This window comes from Mchenga conophoros, linkage group LG9, assembly GCF_057382185.1.
Source record: "Mchenga conophoros isolate Kocher_MC1m ecotype Shallow Benthic linkage group LG9, M_conophoros_male_GT1.1, whole genome shotgun sequence".
NCBI lineage: Eukaryota > Metazoa > Chordata > Actinopteri > Cichliformes > Cichlidae > Mchenga > Mchenga conophoros.
Window position 1 is genome coordinate 9,024,794 of NC_140534.1, and position 17,298 is coordinate 9,042,091.

Genomic DNA, 17,298 nt, shown 5'->3' on the forward strand with positions numbered 1-17,298 from the left:
ATGCAACACTTTACAGTCCGTGTTTGCATCACTGTTTATATGTTTTGCTACTGATAAGGAAGAGTCTGTCTCCTAAGGAGATGAATCTGAAGTGCTGTATTTGGTTAATTTAGTAGTGCAGTCTTGTTTATGCCTATACTATTTCATCCTGGCACATTAGCCCTTTACGATTTCTTTCTGTACACCTATGCATCACTTTTTGTTGTGGCTGCTATTTATGTATTACTCTCTGTGCCAAAATGGTCATCCTTAAATTTGAGTGTCATTTTAGAGAAGTGGATGAAGCTGTAGGAAGGTAAATCTGGCAAACAGGGCAGGTGGTAAATGATAACTGTGTTTGTGTGGTTGAAAGCCTGATGAATTTTCAGCACACTATGTGCCAGGATGCAATAGCACAGCAGCATGTGTTACAGTTCAGTCATCTCCTCTGGAAGTGCTGAGTAGTCTTCCTCAGCATTCTAACTTCAGCGCAGTAGCTCATGGTGTACAACCCATGATGTAAATGATTAAAAGAAAGAGGATGGCAATTCTCTTTCGCAGTATTCATCTGCTACGCAGGATTCTGGTCAGTGACAATGAATGAAAAATTGTGTATTGTGGTGGCAAACCCAGAGTGACACTGGAGAGAGACAAAATAAACAAGAACAATTCTTTAATGGCAGAAACAAGTACTAAGAAGAATATCAAAAAGTCCAAATAGGGCCAAACAAAACAAGCATTAAAAAGATTAGAAGAAAAACTACATAGAGCTCTAACAAAGGCAAAGTCGGGACTGTATGCACTGATCAGGTGTAAGATTATGAGCACTGACAGGCAAAGTGAATAACACTGATTATCTCTTCATCATGGCACCTGTTAGTGGGTGGGACATATTTGGGAGTGAGTGAACATTCTGTCCTCTGAGTTCATGAGTTAGAAGCAGGAAAAATGGTAAAGCATAAGGACTTGAGTTCTTTTGACAAAGATCAAAATGTCGTTGCTAGACAACTGGGTCAGAGCATCTCTAAACCTAAGGTTGTCTGTTCCCAATCTGCATTGGTCAGTATCTATCAAAAGTGGTCAAATTTGTAATAGTTTGTTGCATGTGGGGCAGCATACCTGTGACCAGTCAGGATGTCCATGATGGCCCCACCCCTGTCCACTGCCTATGGGCATGTTAGCATCAAAATTGGACCACAGATGGAAGAAGGTGTCCTGGTCTGATGAATCATGTTTTCTTTTACATCATGTGGATTACCTGGTGGATGTTCGTCACTGGCAACTGGATGCACTATGGGAAGAAATCAAGAGAGCAGAGAGCAATGTGATGCTTTGGGCAATGGGAAACATGACGGGAAACATCTTAACCTGGTTCGGGAACAGCACCATGCAGGACAGACGAGCTCTACAGAGGGTTGTGCGGTCAGCTGAGCGCACCATCCGCTCCGAGCTCCCTGACCTGCACTCAATCTACAGCAGGCGGTGCTGGACCAAGGCCAGGAAGATCGTGAAGGACCTCAGCCATCCCAACAACAGACTGTTCTCTCTGCTGAGGTCAGGAAAGCGATTCCGCTCCCTGAAGACCAACACAGAGAGACTGAGGAGGAGCTTCTTCCCGCAGGCGATACGGTCTCTCAATCACATCACCACATAATACTGACCCACACATATGGTTCTTACACACACACTGGACATTCTGGACATTGTTTTCACTTCATCACTTAAATCACTTTAAGCATATTTGCACTGCACAAGACATAATGTGGATTGCACAACACTGGTCACTATATTCTTCATTTCCAGTTAATACTTGTACAGCTGCTGTTATTTAGTATATATATATTTATTTATTTATTTATATTTCTTCATACATTCTTATATAGTTCTATACTGTGTATTGTGTATTTTGTTGTACAGTTATTTTATTTTCAACTTTAATTTATATATTTTATCTTATTCTTTCCCAGTTAAATGTACCCTTCATTCTAATTTGTGTTGTACAGTTATTTCATTTTTAACCTTAATTTATATTTTATTCCCTCCTAGTTAAATTTACCCTTTTTAATTTTTCATATTTATTTCCTATCTTATTCATAGCCTTTTTTTTTCTTTTGTTTTCTTTAGGTCACGAGCAGTTGTCTAAGCATTTCACTGCATATCGTACTGTGTATGACTGTGTACGTGACAAATAAAATTTGAATTTGAATTTGAATTTGAAACCTTGGGCCCTGCATTCAATGTGGATGTTACTTTGAGACATACAACCTATTACTATTACTATTACTGCAGGATAATGCACCCTGTTTCAAAGCAAAAATGGTTCATGAATGGTTTAAGGAGCACAACAACAAGTTTGAGGTGTTGACTTGGCCTCCAAATTCCCAATATCTCAATCCAATCGAGCATGTGTGGGATGTGCAAAGACACCGAATTCAACCATGATTATGACACCTGCACTTGCTACTAACATTCAAAGGATCAAGGAAACTTGGCGCGGTTAACAGCAATCCACTGAACTTTTTCACAAGTAGAAACTTGATAACTTAGTGCTGGCGGTGCAGGTTTGCCACATGTAAATAATCAACATTTCGATAATGTTACATTGATTTTACAATTACTCAGGTCTAAAGGGACCAGTAAGAACTGGGCGAACAATTAGCCAACAGTATCTGCTGGAAAACCTTTTGTCCAGGCATCTCTGGGGATGTGTCTTTGAGATGTACTTAAATATTTTTCCAGAATATACAGCCCCCTCACCTTCGCCATAGGCCCTTAGCAGGATATTGTGCCCTGCAAGGAGGTGGACTCAAGGACAAAGAACTCATGAGGTTGACCCGGATTTTGAACTCAAGATGCCCAAAGAAAAGCAGGATAACAAGGAAGAGGTGAAATCAACTGAGGAATCACAAAGGTGGGAAGAGAACAAGGACAGGAAGCAAATAATAAAGCTGCACAATGAAAGGCAATAACCAGAATAAAGCAGGAAGTAACCAATGGGAACACAAACAAGACTCAACCAGCATCTAATAGGTTGTTTTAATATCGCGACTCAATTATAGTTCAAGTTCTTTTACTATTTGCATGTTCACAGAGGTGAGGGTAACAAAGTGTGGTCGAAAAATGCCAAATGCAGTATATTTATGTAAAAGAAGGAAGTCAGATTTAACCTGTACCTGTGAAACAAACTGACATCCCTGAAATTAAGGTTGGTCTGCACTGTGAGGCAACAAAGCTAAAGTAGTATTGTGCAGTATTATTGTTTGATGGACAATAAGGAATATCTATTGGTTTGCATTCCACGCTTATCCTACTATTCTCCAGTGAATACACAATGATTTAATAGGGGAAGTGTGAGGTGGACCAGCCTTGGGCGACAGGCCCCCCTCGCAGCAGCTGTTGGCGCAGATGTAAGGTGACAGTAATCAATACTGATTATTAAAGTGGGAACACCATCTCTAGTGTGTGATTAATCTTCATTCCCCCATGTTTACAGAGCCTCTTCTGGCCCGTTCACCTCAGAGGGGGAGCGCCCCCCCCCCCCTCCCCAATTATCTCTCCCCAGAGACAGGAAAAACAAAACACCGTCACCATTAAAGATACTCACTGTCAGTGCAGAAGAAACCAGGCACAGGTCGTCACTGCGATGTCCACATGCGCTGTAGAAATGTACAGGGCAGTGCACGCCGGCCACATCTGAAGGATATATGTTCTAAACGGCAATGTCTGAAAACATTTACCCCTGCTAGGCTAGAAATTATGTTTACATCTACAACTCGTAATAAACAAACCCATAAACTATGACAATAAAACCATCTGACAAACCAATCCCCTCATCCGGTCATAGATGTAGACCCTGAGGTTGTGATCTCTGCCATCAGGATGTTGGCAGTGGATCCTATGGGTCCTTCAGGGCAAGGTTTGGGCTCTTTGCATTGTTCATGGAGCTGTTCCTGGCCTTCTTTGTTTTTGTGGCAGCAAGCATTGTGCAAGTGTGTGCTAGGTCAGCAACAGCGTTTGTGCTGATGCTGTTTAAGAAGCGTACACATAAAGGGCAGGACCTATGATTTTCTCAGCAGAACATGTATTGGTGTGATATGAACAGCAGTGGTTCATATCATGTGGTTTATTGGTGTATGACAAAAAAAAACATTTTATTAGGAGTCTCCTTTGTGAGCTGCGAACACCAATGATTTGCCCCCATCACCACTCGCACAGAGCACAGGCTTTTTCACATGAACATGGAGCGATGGTGCCCTTGGCTAAATACTGAAAAGTATTAGGAGACGAAATGGTTTCTTCCACTATTACAAACGACTGCCTTCCTCCAGCCATCAGTGATGCCATCAAAGTTCTGCTCTGAGAGCTTAAACATCTATTTTTTATCCATATTAGAGAATACAAAATTGCAGGTATGATATATTTATGTCCCCCCTCCTGCTTCTCTTAATCATTACTATATAATTATCTCCATATGAGCAATGCTTTTAATGCTTTGATCTTTTTTTTCTGGAGTCAATGTAAAACCATTGCACAAACCCTACTCCTAACTAACAACATGTCTCTGTACAGCATGCGGGACTAGCTTGTTCTCTTCAAAAGTTAAGTTCTGTAACCTTGTCGTATGGCAGCTATTATGAAACAAACAATTCATCATCCTCGCTCCGATGCATCCACAATCAAATTCAGATTAATGTTTAAAACAGAAACAAAACAAAAATCAAATTAGAGTCACTTAGAGTATGGATTGTTTGGTTTGGGGGCATTCATGCTACCGGGTCAATTAAAGGTAGGATCAATAATACAATAATGAAACAACAATGAAGCTTTGGCATTACATGGAGGGGAGACCGAAACTGCCTTGAGTGATGATGCTAATCAGTGACGTACAGCAAACATCCGGCCATGTATGTGCAGTCAGAAGGCGAATGCTGCTTCTCGTGCAGATGTGCGTTTGATATGCATACACGGCGCACCCATTAACATTTTTGGACCGGGTTGAAGGCTCTCCCGTCTCCATCGCCTGTGACTGCAACAGATGGTCACCTTCTTTCTTGCAGGGCTCCCCTCCTTAAATACTCCCCCACAGGTGTCAGGCTCCCACCACCACCCCCTTTCCTCCATCATTAAATAATCCGTGGTCCCACCTCTCCTCTCCCTTCTGCTGCCTGTCAAAAAGAGGGAAGCTTTCCTCTGTTTAATCCACCATTCTTTCTTTCCTCGCCTCCCACTTCCTCTCGAGGACCCCCACCTTCCCGTTCTCCCATCACTCAGCACCTGTGAGGATCCCACCGAGAGGAGAGAGGAGATAAGGCCTTCGTTCACCTCCGTCTCGCTTTCTCTCCGCAAGAGGGGTTGGGAGATGGGAGGGGGTCAGGTAGAACAAAGGGGGAGAAAGCGCACTGAGACATTGGGAATTCTTGACAGCTGTTTCATTTGGAAGGCAATCTCCTCTCCCGGGTGCCATATTTGAAAAAGATAGGGGAGAAGAAGGAAAAAAAAGACAGACTGCCTGCATTCTTAGAAGAAAAACGGAAATAGACGAAGATCTTTAGGAAAGTTCAGAGGATTAATTTGACACAAGGCCGAGAGGATGATAGAAGGCAAGGAGGAGAAAGAAGAAAAAGAAGAAGAAGGGGGAAAAAATGTTTTCTTTGTCGGAGTAATTGCTCTCAGCCAGTCTAGTGTGCAAACTGGGGAGAGATTATAGGATTTATTCCCATGTAGATTTTCAACTGAGACGCTTTGCTGGTGCCACCTCACCTCCTCCATCCACCCAGCAGAACGTGCAGCCTGGGATGCTCTGTATAAATCCATAAATCCATAAATATTGAGCAATACCGGAGCGTCGTGTCTTTTACTACCCAGGATAGTGAAGGCAGAGCGAGTACACATAGATCAAGTGCGCGTGTGTCAAAAATGACAACGCAGCATAGGTTCGCTGTACGGGATGCACAACAGCTCACTCGATGTTTTGCAGCTGGAAAGCAAACCTTTTGTTCGGTGTCAGAGGGCACACGCCGCTTCTCAGAACTGTAATCACCGCTGCAGTTAAAGGTGGGGCGAAGCAGAAGGCAGCAGGAGGGATGGAAACACTAATTATAAATGCTATTGCACAAGTAGATGCTCCGTAGAATAATTCACTTATTTGATGTTGAAAACACTGAAACAACCCGAATTTGGGAGGAGAGATTATTATCAAACCCGGCGACCACATATTTGCATATGTTGTGCTGCTTTGTTTACCAGAACACTTCAAACAATGCATTACCATTTCAAAGCCGGTCAAGTACGTGTATTTCCTTGTCCACGCATGAAAACAAGATGAAATTACATTTGTCGATTTTATTTATTCTCACATTTGTTTTCCCAGCTTAGCTCGGCGTTGAACTCCCGCTGACTCTCTCATGGCTTCCATAAAGCAATCTGGGGTAAACGGTGTTGCTGCATGAGAAGATGCCTCACGAAGGACAGATGCCTCAAAGACACTTTGTGAAGAATCAAAGGCTCCCCATGCTAGAAAAAGAAACTTGTGCCATTCCCAACACATGTCGCCAATCAAACAGCCTCACAGAACACCTTCTGTTTCCAATCCAGCTTTAAAAGCAAAGGGTCCTGAATGTTCTGTTCAGTGTGTGTGTGAGAGTGAGTGAGTGAAATATGGCAGGCCCATTACCTTCCACGGAGCCCATCAGGGAATAGCCCACAGTTACCCAGGAGCTCCTGACAGCCTGTCTGTCTCTTTGCAGCAAACCAACAGTGTGTCATACAAGCAGGAACAAACAGCAGCAGCAGTTTTACAGGCTAAAGTCACACCGGAGTGAGGCAGCTATCACGTGAGCAGTTCTGAGGCTTCAGAAGAGTCGCAGTTAAATAAAACATTAGTCTGTGTAATCAAGTCGGATCGTAAGCTAAGCCAAAGAGTGTTTCGAGTACTTTGCTGCAGGTTCCACGGTGACCTCAGATCCCACTACAGCGCAAATAAAAACCTTCAAGCAAAACATCAAGCTCAAGCTTTCGCAGGGTGCTGACTCACACGCAAGTGTAGACTTGTTATTTTTGATTGTTTCTCCTCTTTTGTGGGGAAGTCCTCTTCTCCCGTCGCCTGTAGGGCTGTAGCTGTTTACAGGCGGCGTGTCACGCTCAGTGGGTGGTATGGGATGGGAAAGGGCCTCAGGTTAAATTGGCAAAGAAAAAGGGGGAACTGTCAGGGGACTACTGTTGTCTGGTTGGGCCCTGTTTTGGCCCAGGGAGACCTAATTTTATGGAGTGCACAGGGATAATTGATAGTGTGTTGGTTAAGCTATGACCTTCCATTTGTTGATGAATATGTGCTGGCCAATGATCTTTTCTCTTGGGTGGGCTGTTAATCTGCAGAGTTGCTGGTGTTAAAACTAAAATTAAAGACAGGGTACACAAAAAAATATAATAACTACTTAAAACCTCGTCTGAAAATCAAAAAACAACAAACAAACATAAAAAATTTATATAATAACTCTGAATTTATTCAAAATAAGGAATTACAATATTCAATATTCACACCATTACATCACAGAAGGTAAATAGACCTTCTGTGATGCTTGGGTTTTCTCTTACACTCCAATAGAAATTTAAGAAAAAAATTACTTAATTATTTCTTTTGAGTTAGCTGTAACTGTCCAAATTAACAGAGATGTATTAAACGTTTTGTATTTTACAAGATGAGGTCTACATAATTTACAGGCTTTGCTGTGGGTTCCGGAAAACAAACAAATTTAGCTTGTGTATATATATATATATATATATATATATATATATATGCTTGTTGTTTTTGTCTTTGCACTAGGATGATGTCGGCGTAAATGTGCAGTCATATTCGTTGTGTTCCCACTAGTGCTTTCAGGTTCATCTCGTTGAAATGACCTTAACGCCACAACACGGCCAACACGTTAACGAGCTAACTGCGCTAACACACTAGTTCCCACCCATGTAATTGAGCATTGCATGGCACATCCAACATACTGTTTTACTTTAGTCCATGACTCGCTTACCTTCAGGGTCATACGTCACATGAAAACCAAAATAATTCCAAACGCCAGATCTGAATGAGGGTGGGGGAGGTCCATGTGTCTTGCTAGCTTGCCCTGCGCTCTTCCTTCTGACTATGCTGTCTGTGTTGAGCGCTCAGTGGATCTGCGCTCGACAGTGCAGCCTAGGCGGAGTAGTCGAACGCAGATTCACTGAGTGCTCAACACAGACAGCATCGTCGGAAGGAAAATTGATAAAATAAATTACAAATGTTGTATTGTTCGATACATATGCGTACCGAACCGAAAGCACTGTATCGAACGGTTCAATATCGATACGAATATCGTTGCACCCCTAATATATATATATATATATATATATATATATATATATATATATATATATTTTTTTTTTTTTTTTTTTTTTTTTTAAAAAAAGCAAACTCATAACGGGCCAATTTTTTTATGATCAGTCAGTTGTTGTTGCATTTGTGATCATTTAATATCAACATCAGAAAACATTACATAAGAGGTATAAGGAACATTTCCTGTACTGAAGCAATTTTCTTGAAAAAAGAAAGAAAAAACAACTTTCTTTTTTCTTCTGGTGTATTAGTGTCATTTCTAGTTTATAATGCAATGATGTAGCATCAGTTTAATATTTTAAATTCACCTATCTGTACATATTCATATAACCCATTAAACTAAAACTATCTCAACACAAGCCAAGACAGGTTTCTCTGTCACAGAACCGTGGATCGAATTTGAAAAATAAGAAGTAATTCTGACATAATTGTTCTTAATACATGAGTTAATCCTCTAAAGTAGTCTGATGACTGTCTATTAAGAAAAGAAGGTCTTAAGTATTATTAAGATGTGTGAAAGATTGGCAGAAGGACAACCGCATCTTGTTTAAAGCCTTTCAGATCTATGTTAGGAGTTCAACAGCATCCGTGTTAGCTGCTTTTAAAATTCTACAAATTGAGCCTGCAGGCCTCAAAGATTCTCCACCAGTTTCACATAATATCTGGCAGCACAAAGTGCATGGATTCCGGTTGAGACCATAATTTCTCCCACCAAGCGGGAGGCAAGGCCTGTTCTGGTAAACACGATATCTGTTCTGTTTCTCTGTTCTTCATTTGGTCATCTTTTCAGTAAGCCTGCTCTTAGGTTGAGTCTTCCTCTGTCTCGGCCGCACACACACACACATACGAACAAACGTTAGCATTCCTCCCTCCTCTGCCTCCATTACAGATACAATCTGCTCATCAGAAACATGCAATCGCCAGATGTTGCCCAAACCTTTAGGGAAGAACCTCTTGGTAGGTGTGTGCATGTGTGCATTTGTGTCAACCCCCCACAACTGCTTTTTCTTGTGCATCTGCTGAGATTTATGGCCGTGAGTTTTCCTGCTACAGAGTGGACTTCCGCTTTTGAAATCCCAGCGGTGCAGCAGATCATGGCTCGAATGGAGAAGCAGGTTCTTCAACCCAAAACAGGTGACTCTGACTCCACTATCACCAGGCTGAAAAGACCCCTACCCTTCCAGTCACTTGACACAAGCATTTTTATCTACTGGCAGTTCACACAAACCCCATCTGCTTCTCATATCAACATGCTCGCACTTGCCAGCACAGGGGTCTACTGGTCTGGCCTGCAGGGGTCACGAGGACAAAGTGGAGTAATGAAATCAAACTGGCCGAATGACAGCGTCTGCTGTTGATCATTGGAAATCGCTGAAGGTTTTCATTATGAAGTAATCTGATGGGGGAGATGCAAAAGGGGTGATATTAAAGTCTCAGCCGAGCTTTTTCAGCGTGAGTAATGATCAGGCAGACGAGAGCCAAGGACAGCTTTACTGTTCCCCCAGGCTTCAAAGTGTTAAGGGTGCAAGCTGATACAGCAAAGTAGGTTATATGCTGCGTTTTGTATCACACTGGGATGAAACGGATTGTCTTTTGATGGCTTTAGATTACCTTTATGGATGTGTCAACTGGATTTATGTCTGAAATGTTGTAGCGATGAAGTTTTTGTCTGCCATACTGTCCTCAAGTGCTTGCACACACACAGAAACATTTGATTGTTGGACAAAAATAGAGCACGTATATGATTTTTAGGAATATTTCTTCAGGCATCTTGAAGAACATCCAAAGCTCTTCTTTGGCGATTTCTACCTTTTGTTTCATTCTCAAAATTCTTCAAAATGATCACACACTGCTTTAATAATGTTCATGTCCAGGCTCTGGGGAGGCCAATGCATGACCAATAGTTTTCCAATGCATGTTTTTTTAAAATCTGGGTATGCTTTTACTTCATTGGCAGTGTTTGGTATTATTGTCATGCTAAAAACAAAGCTTTTGCCAATCAGATGCTTTCCAGATGGTATTTCATGGTGAATCAAAATCTGTTGGTACTTTTCAGCGTTCATAATTCCATCAATTTTGACAAGATCCCCAACAGCACTGGCTGAAATACAGCTCTAAATCACGACAGAGCTTCCATTGTGTTTTACAGATGGCTTTAGACACGCACTTCTTTCATGGTCTTCTCTGCACATATTAAACCAAAAATCCAAAAGATGTCATAAGACTGTTGCCACTGAGTTTTAGACCAGGTCTTGTGTAATTTGCCTTTTCTCCCCGTTTCCCTTTCTTAAGAATGACTTCTTAACAACTCCCATTAAGACCATTTCTGATGCTGCTTAGGCTCATTTGTTCAGTAGATGGATCAACTGAATGAAGTCATCTCTCAGGTCCTGTTTCAGATCTTTCCTCATATTTAAAAATAATAAATGAATTAAAAACAAAAGAATGATGAATGAACAGATAATGTTCACCTGCTGTGGATACTTTTTAGTCCTGCCACTCCTTCACTTGTTGAGTTTCCTCAGATTTTTTAAAGTGTGCAGCTCAAACAAAACAGTCTGAAAATGGTCAAGTAAAAGGTCAGGACTGAAAATGAGTGAAAAAAACCTCATGTCTAAAGAAAAAGGCTCCTTGGACATGAAATATTTAAAAAATGAGATGTGGCTCAAGATTTAGGATAGCACTGTAAACACATCACTACTAAAAAAACTGAATATCAACAAAGTTAGACTTTACATTATCTTAAACTAGACTTTTAAAGCTGTACTCAGCTGTACTCAGATGTGAAGGAAATGTTTTAGACTGGCCACAAAAAAATGTTAAAGAAAAAAAAACTTGTCTTGTGATACTCTACAAAAGCATTGATATGTATTTCTATTAAAGCTCTTTGAATTTTGGGAAAGGTGAAAGCTGAAACAGAGCTGGAACATGACCAAATGCAGTCTCTTTCCTCCCCATTTGCTCTATTGACCCTCAATCAAAGGCAATATAAAAAGCAACGGACTGTGGCTCAGCAGGGATGTTCAGAGAAGAGTTACTTCAGAGGTGCTTTTAAATTTCCCCTCGAGGTATTATTCAGGGTTAAAGTCACCCTCTGTCCTCTCACAGGCTGGACAAATTTACTCCACTCACTCTTCACCTTAATTTTACTGCTGCACCCCAAGGCGCTATACGGAGTAGTGGATGTCTCTACCCCTGGTGCATGTGCTCTATACTATGTTTCCTCTCTGAGCAGACGGATTCTATCAAAAGCCTTTCCCTTCCTCAGGATGAGGCAGATTTGGCAGGAGTTCTGTAATGCAGGGCCAGAACCTGCACTTTCTAAAACCTTCCTTTTCCCCGGAGTTCAACATCATAAACTTAACTATTGTCTTTATCACCGTCAGCGTCATCACAGGATGTTGTTAGAAGGAAAGCCGGCTCTAGGCTGGAGTGTAAAGAGATGAAAAACAAAGAGAATGTGCGAGTGTGGGGCTTTTTTTGTACCTTTGGATTTGTTGCCACTTTAACAAATGTGGGAACCACATTTTCAGCTAGCGCCAGTTTATAGCTGCAGTTAGACCATAAACGTTCCACTTGTTTCAGCAGTCAAAAAGTGATAAGAGCAACTGTTTAGAAAGTTCAGCCTTTACTCAGGTCTCTCTTGCCTTCATGTTGAAAGAGTGAGAAATGATATGGCAACCAGATGACGAGTAAAGTGAACGTTCCTAGTTCAAATGCATGTGCGTACCTCTGAAAGAGAACAGCCAATTTTACTTTCATAACCGATAATTATCATAAGTTCAACAATGTTTCATTTTGAATTCTTGAATCCTGAATACATATCCGGTATGGCAGCAGCAAGAATAAGTTATTCATTACTTCCCTTAGCTGGCGTTATCAAGGAGAGGAACAATTTGTGAATGTTAAAGCAAAGCAATCAAGGGAAATTACTGTTACAAGGACTGAAACTACCCTCAATTTATTCGCTGAAAAAATGGTTCATATCATATGTACAGAGAACAGCAGAAACATTTCTTAATGACACACTGTTGTATAAAGGAAAATTGCACAGTGCTTACATATTAATATTTTTTTTTCTTTTTTTTCACTACCATAGTACCATGTTGTGGATAATAAAACACAATAAAGGAAGGCTGTAAAAACACAATGAAAATATGGCAATATCTTTCTCATTTATCCCAGGACTTTAAAAAAATCTCCCGAAATAATAGCTTTATGGGGGAAAAAAATATCCATATGTCACAGAGATGGAGAACAAACATTAATTACACAACACAAATAATAAATGTGCATTATGGGATATCATCTAATTTGCATAGGAGAGATGGGGAATAAAATCATTAGATATCACGGGCGCCTCTACAGTTCATGAGACATGAAACACGGACACGTTGGTTAAAACAGCTGCTGTGTCAAAGTTCCTTTACATAAACACATGCACGCCCATGCAAACACACACACACCACCACCAACAACAACAGCAACCACCACTTTCATCTACACAACCAGATCCAACAATTCTGCCCAGGCAAAAAAAAAAGAAAAAAAGATGCAAACTGACAGACAGAAGGAGGAGATAAATGTGGAGAATAAGAAGAAGAGACAGCAAAAGTGAGCGCCGCCTCGTCAGTAACCTCTCGTTTGTAGTGCGGACTCAGAGGAATAGTTGTGATTACTCCATTGACTGAATCATCTGCAAGGTCAGGCCTCCCATCTTCTCTCCCTCCTACTCCTCTGCTCTTCTCCCACTCGGCAGCAGAGTGGTTCATATGGCTGCCAAGACATATTCAGAGACATATTGGAGAATCTATTTACTGGCAGCATTCACAGACACTTAACCACATGGCCACCTACATACAAGCACGATGCAAAAATTGGTAGCAAAACAAGCTTACTCATGCTCTCCTTTCAATATCCTTGCATGTGTGAGGATACTTTTTTTTTTGCTGCTTGTGAGGACCGTAATCGATAATCTCACCAGCGACTGTGAAACTGTAGCCTGGAGTTTTATCTTAATCCTAATTCTAGTCTTATGCTGTTATATTTTCAGCGTACTTAAGTAGGCCAGGGTGGAGAGATCTGCTGTATGTGCTGCCAGCGCACTGCAGTGTCCTCCGAGAGAACTCTGTACGGACCAGAAAGCAGCGTTATAGGAAGAACAAGGCCTCGGTGGTGGCCGCAGCTGTCCGTGTGTGTGTTCCCAAAGAAGTATAATCCCAGACTCGGCGCTTAACCCGGGGCTCAGGAAATAACAGAGGTTTAGCGAAGCAAATTCATTTGAATGATCACAAAGGGGACAAAAGAGAAAAGTGCAATTCATTCTGTGAGAACTCCAGTCAGTGTATTATATCGAATGCATTTTTTTTTAAGCAACAAAGCTTCGGCCTGCTGTCTGTGGTAGGCTGATTTGTCTATGGCTGGAACATGGAATTAGAGAGACCTGATTTGTCAAGCTAGCTTTTAACAGACTTCTTGGTCATGCAGATGTCTCGCTGGGTTTCTTATTACATGTGCCTGATCTCAGAGTTGAGAATCAAGGAGTTCACTTGTTAGATACATCCTTGGTGTTCAAAATAAATCCATCCAAGCGTGACTGAAGTTGACACAAAGAAACCACCAGAGGTCTACATGTGTCATATGACAATGCTGGAGATCTGCTTGTTGAGCACATTCACCATGAAACAGCATATTGTAATACCACAACAGTTACAAAAGACCGTTGTGTAATGTAGCAAAGGAGAAGTCTGATCACCAGCCTGATCACATTTACACCTCAGTTTCAAGTTGAAAGCATAACCTGTTTTTTTTAGTGCATATAAACATATATCCAAGTCATTTTTCCGAACCTGATCTAAATCTAAACTGTAACTCAAATGTAATCTGCACTTTTCTCCTTAAGAAAAAAAAATTGGCCTCACATAGCAAATCAGGTCCTCAACTCCAGAAGAGTGAATTCTTGTTTGGAAATAATGGAAATAATCATGAAGGTAAACAAAATCAGCTCCATTGTATCTGCCCCATGGATATGCAGCACTACACCAAGGCCACCCACAGCAGAGCTGATGCAGTTTCCCATGTAACTGCCCTGATGAAATATTCAGCGAAGAACAGCTCAGACACCTAAAGGCCAGCAGGCTTCGGTTACGGCCAAATCACTCCAGGCGAGGCCAGGGGCCAAGCGGCACGCCGCCAAGGTTGCCATTTTTTATCTCCTCACCGTACGTGAGAACAAACACAAACGAAGGTGTGCATTTATTTTTAATGACGTACATTAATTAATAACCCAGACCTGACCCCATTTGTACTGCTGGATTCCCTGAGTGGGTGGAGCAGAGCAGAAATAAAGAAGATCTAAAGCCGTTTTCCTCCACTGAGAGTGCTGTATATTGATGGCGACAATGTGAGAGAGGGGGGGAGGGGGGACTGATAAAGCAGCCAGCAGAAGGGAAGAGAGAATTTAGGATTATCATACTGAATACAAGAGGGGGTTGGAAAGAGGATACAGACTTTGAGTAAGTCCTGTATCTGAAACCAAAAGGGACATTTCCCTGAAGTGAGGGGGATGGGTGCTCATGCCCAAAACCCAAGCTCTGACTCCACAGTTCACACAAGCTTTTTAACCTCCACACTCTCCCACTACATGTCAGCTCCTGCCAGCACTCTGTCACCTTCTCTCTCTCAAATACACACACACACACACACACACACACACACACACACAGTTAAAGTCGCCATGAACATCAAAAATAAGCCTCATTCACACAAGCGTGGTATCGACTGAGGTCTAGCAGATGCGTGGTAGAAAAAGCATGTCTGGACTGAGACTTGCCCATTAGGTTACGACTGTTTAGGTGCAGCGCTGCTGAGATCCCCTCAAACAGTGCTCTGTTGTGATGGCAGCTTTTTCCGGGTGTGTTAGATGGGTCAAAACAGCAGATCACGAGTCAAAAACACCAAACAATCAAATGACGTTAAAGGCACTTAAAGGATAAACATACAAGGTATGAATGATCACAATGCTGGACTATAAAACAGCTTAAAAAGGATCACGGTTCTTAATTAAAAAAAAAAATCTTTCTTTAAATATAAACATTTTTTACAGCAGTCCTATAAAAATCTTTATATTTCATATTTTTATTTTAAAAAAATCCCACAAATCTTGTTTTTGTTTTTTTTTCCCTGTAAATGCTTGTTAGGATCAGTCCTCATCTCCTTAAAGACATCCATATTCTTCCTTTTCACCCTCTCAGGAATAAAACAGCCTGCCCTTCACTGAACTCTGATGCCTGCTGAGCTTGGCGATTTGGGACGGTGATGGGGGCACGTCCTGTCTGTAGGGCCCCTTGGGTTTTGAGAGGGCCCGAGCTATGGCAGAGCCAGTGGCTTGAGTGCTGTCTCTGTTCTGGTCAAAGGTGATGCCGCTGGGGGTTTCCTGTGCAGGAGGCGGCCTGGTTTTGCTGGCCTCCTGCTCTCGACGCCTTTCCTCCTGCCTCAGCAACTCCTGGGTCTCGAGGAAGACGCGGGCGTTAATACTGGGTGTTCCCAGGTAGCCGTTACGTGACCCCTGGCCCCCGGAGTAGCGAGGATTTTCCTTGGATGGCTGAAATCCCTCTGCTGGCACGTACATCTTATCCCACGAGTCCTGGGACGCCGCACTGTTGTTCTTGCGAGGTTGCCTAAACACACAGAAACAGGTAGGAGGGTCAATTGCACTGTTTTCTCAGTCACCTTAAGCAGCAATTAAATCTAAAGCGAACAGAGGTGGATTTTATTTGATTCTGTTTAAAAAAAAAGCCCCCTGGGTCAGCAGTATTCAAGGGGAATTCAAAAGGAACTGCACTTCAGCGGAGAACGGGATCATTTTCACATTTGTGTGAGAGCTAAAAGCAGGACGTGGCATTCACTTAAAATACTGAAAGCAACATCAATGGTGCAGAGGGGTCTGTTTTAGGCTCCTGCATGATTAGACTGAATCCAGTAACATAAAAGAAAAAAGAAACGAGACATGAAAGAGGCAGGAAATAAATATCGGAAGCATGAAACGCGTGCAGGACTATTATTTCCACATTGTAAACAAACATAAATGTTAAAACCTCGCTGAGAAAATGCCGGCTTTCATCCATTTAACTTGGTATTGGGGATGCAGATGGGTGCACTTACAGACCAGACAGAATAATGGTAGGCCTCAGAGAGTTATCTGGCTTCTACTCATCTTCGACTTGCCTGTCAGCCCATGCACTGACAGGCCGGCCAAAGATTTATGGACGTATTTTTTGTTAGAAACAAAATTTAAACAAAAGAGCTATCATCCATGCATGCTTCCCACCACACGTGCTCCCCTTTCACCTGGACAGCTGTCATTGAAATCTGCAGGGTCTTTGGCTATTAGAATCCATTAGAGCAGACGTGGGATGGAATATCTGTGACAGTGTCTTTTGCATCAGGGGTGCTAAGAGAGATCCCATTCACACCTCACTGACCCATTGTGTGCTTAAAAGGCTTTTGAGTACAAGGCACAAGACTGCAGAGGGAGACAGGGGCCCGGTATGCTTTTAGGCCAGAACACCTGCATTCCAGGGAGGCTGTGAGGAACAGGCAGAAGACACAACTGTGTGGTTTTACAATTGAGGGAAGTGGGACTCATTTCTCAATTTGTACAAACTGAAAAAACAAAACAAAACCCAACAACCATGGTTTTTAATTGCACAATCAACTAGATGAAACTGATGAATTTTACTCCATTCAAAAATATGCCCATTTAAAGTTTTGATGGAAGTGGTGACACATGTCCAGCCAAGTCAGTCCAGCATTTGGTAAGAAAGCACTTTTGAATATAAGCATGGTAAATATATATAGGCAGATATATTGGCAGTGGAATATGTACGATGGCCCTGAGTGTTCAAACGCAGAGCAACTGAGGCTACGTCCACACTAGCCCGGATAGATTT

General features: G+C 41.9%; 1 protein-coding gene across 2 annotated transcripts in view; it reads right to left on the minus strand.

The window, feature by feature from the left end:
* Nucleotides 1–12,291: 12,291 nt before the first annotated feature.
* LOC146566719 (partitioning defective 3 homolog) overlaps nucleotides 12,292–17,298 on the minus strand; it is a 357,883-nt gene continuing 352,876 nt past the window's right edge. For both annotated transcript variants that reach the window (XM_085286313.1, XM_085286312.1), the window contains exon 24: nucleotides 12,292–16,026. In XM_085286313.1, coding sequence (XP_085142439.1) covers nucleotides 15,597–16,026 — 430 coding nt within the window. In that variant the 3' untranslated portion in view covers nucleotides 12,292–15,596. The remainder of the gene's footprint in view (nucleotides 16,027–17,298) is intronic.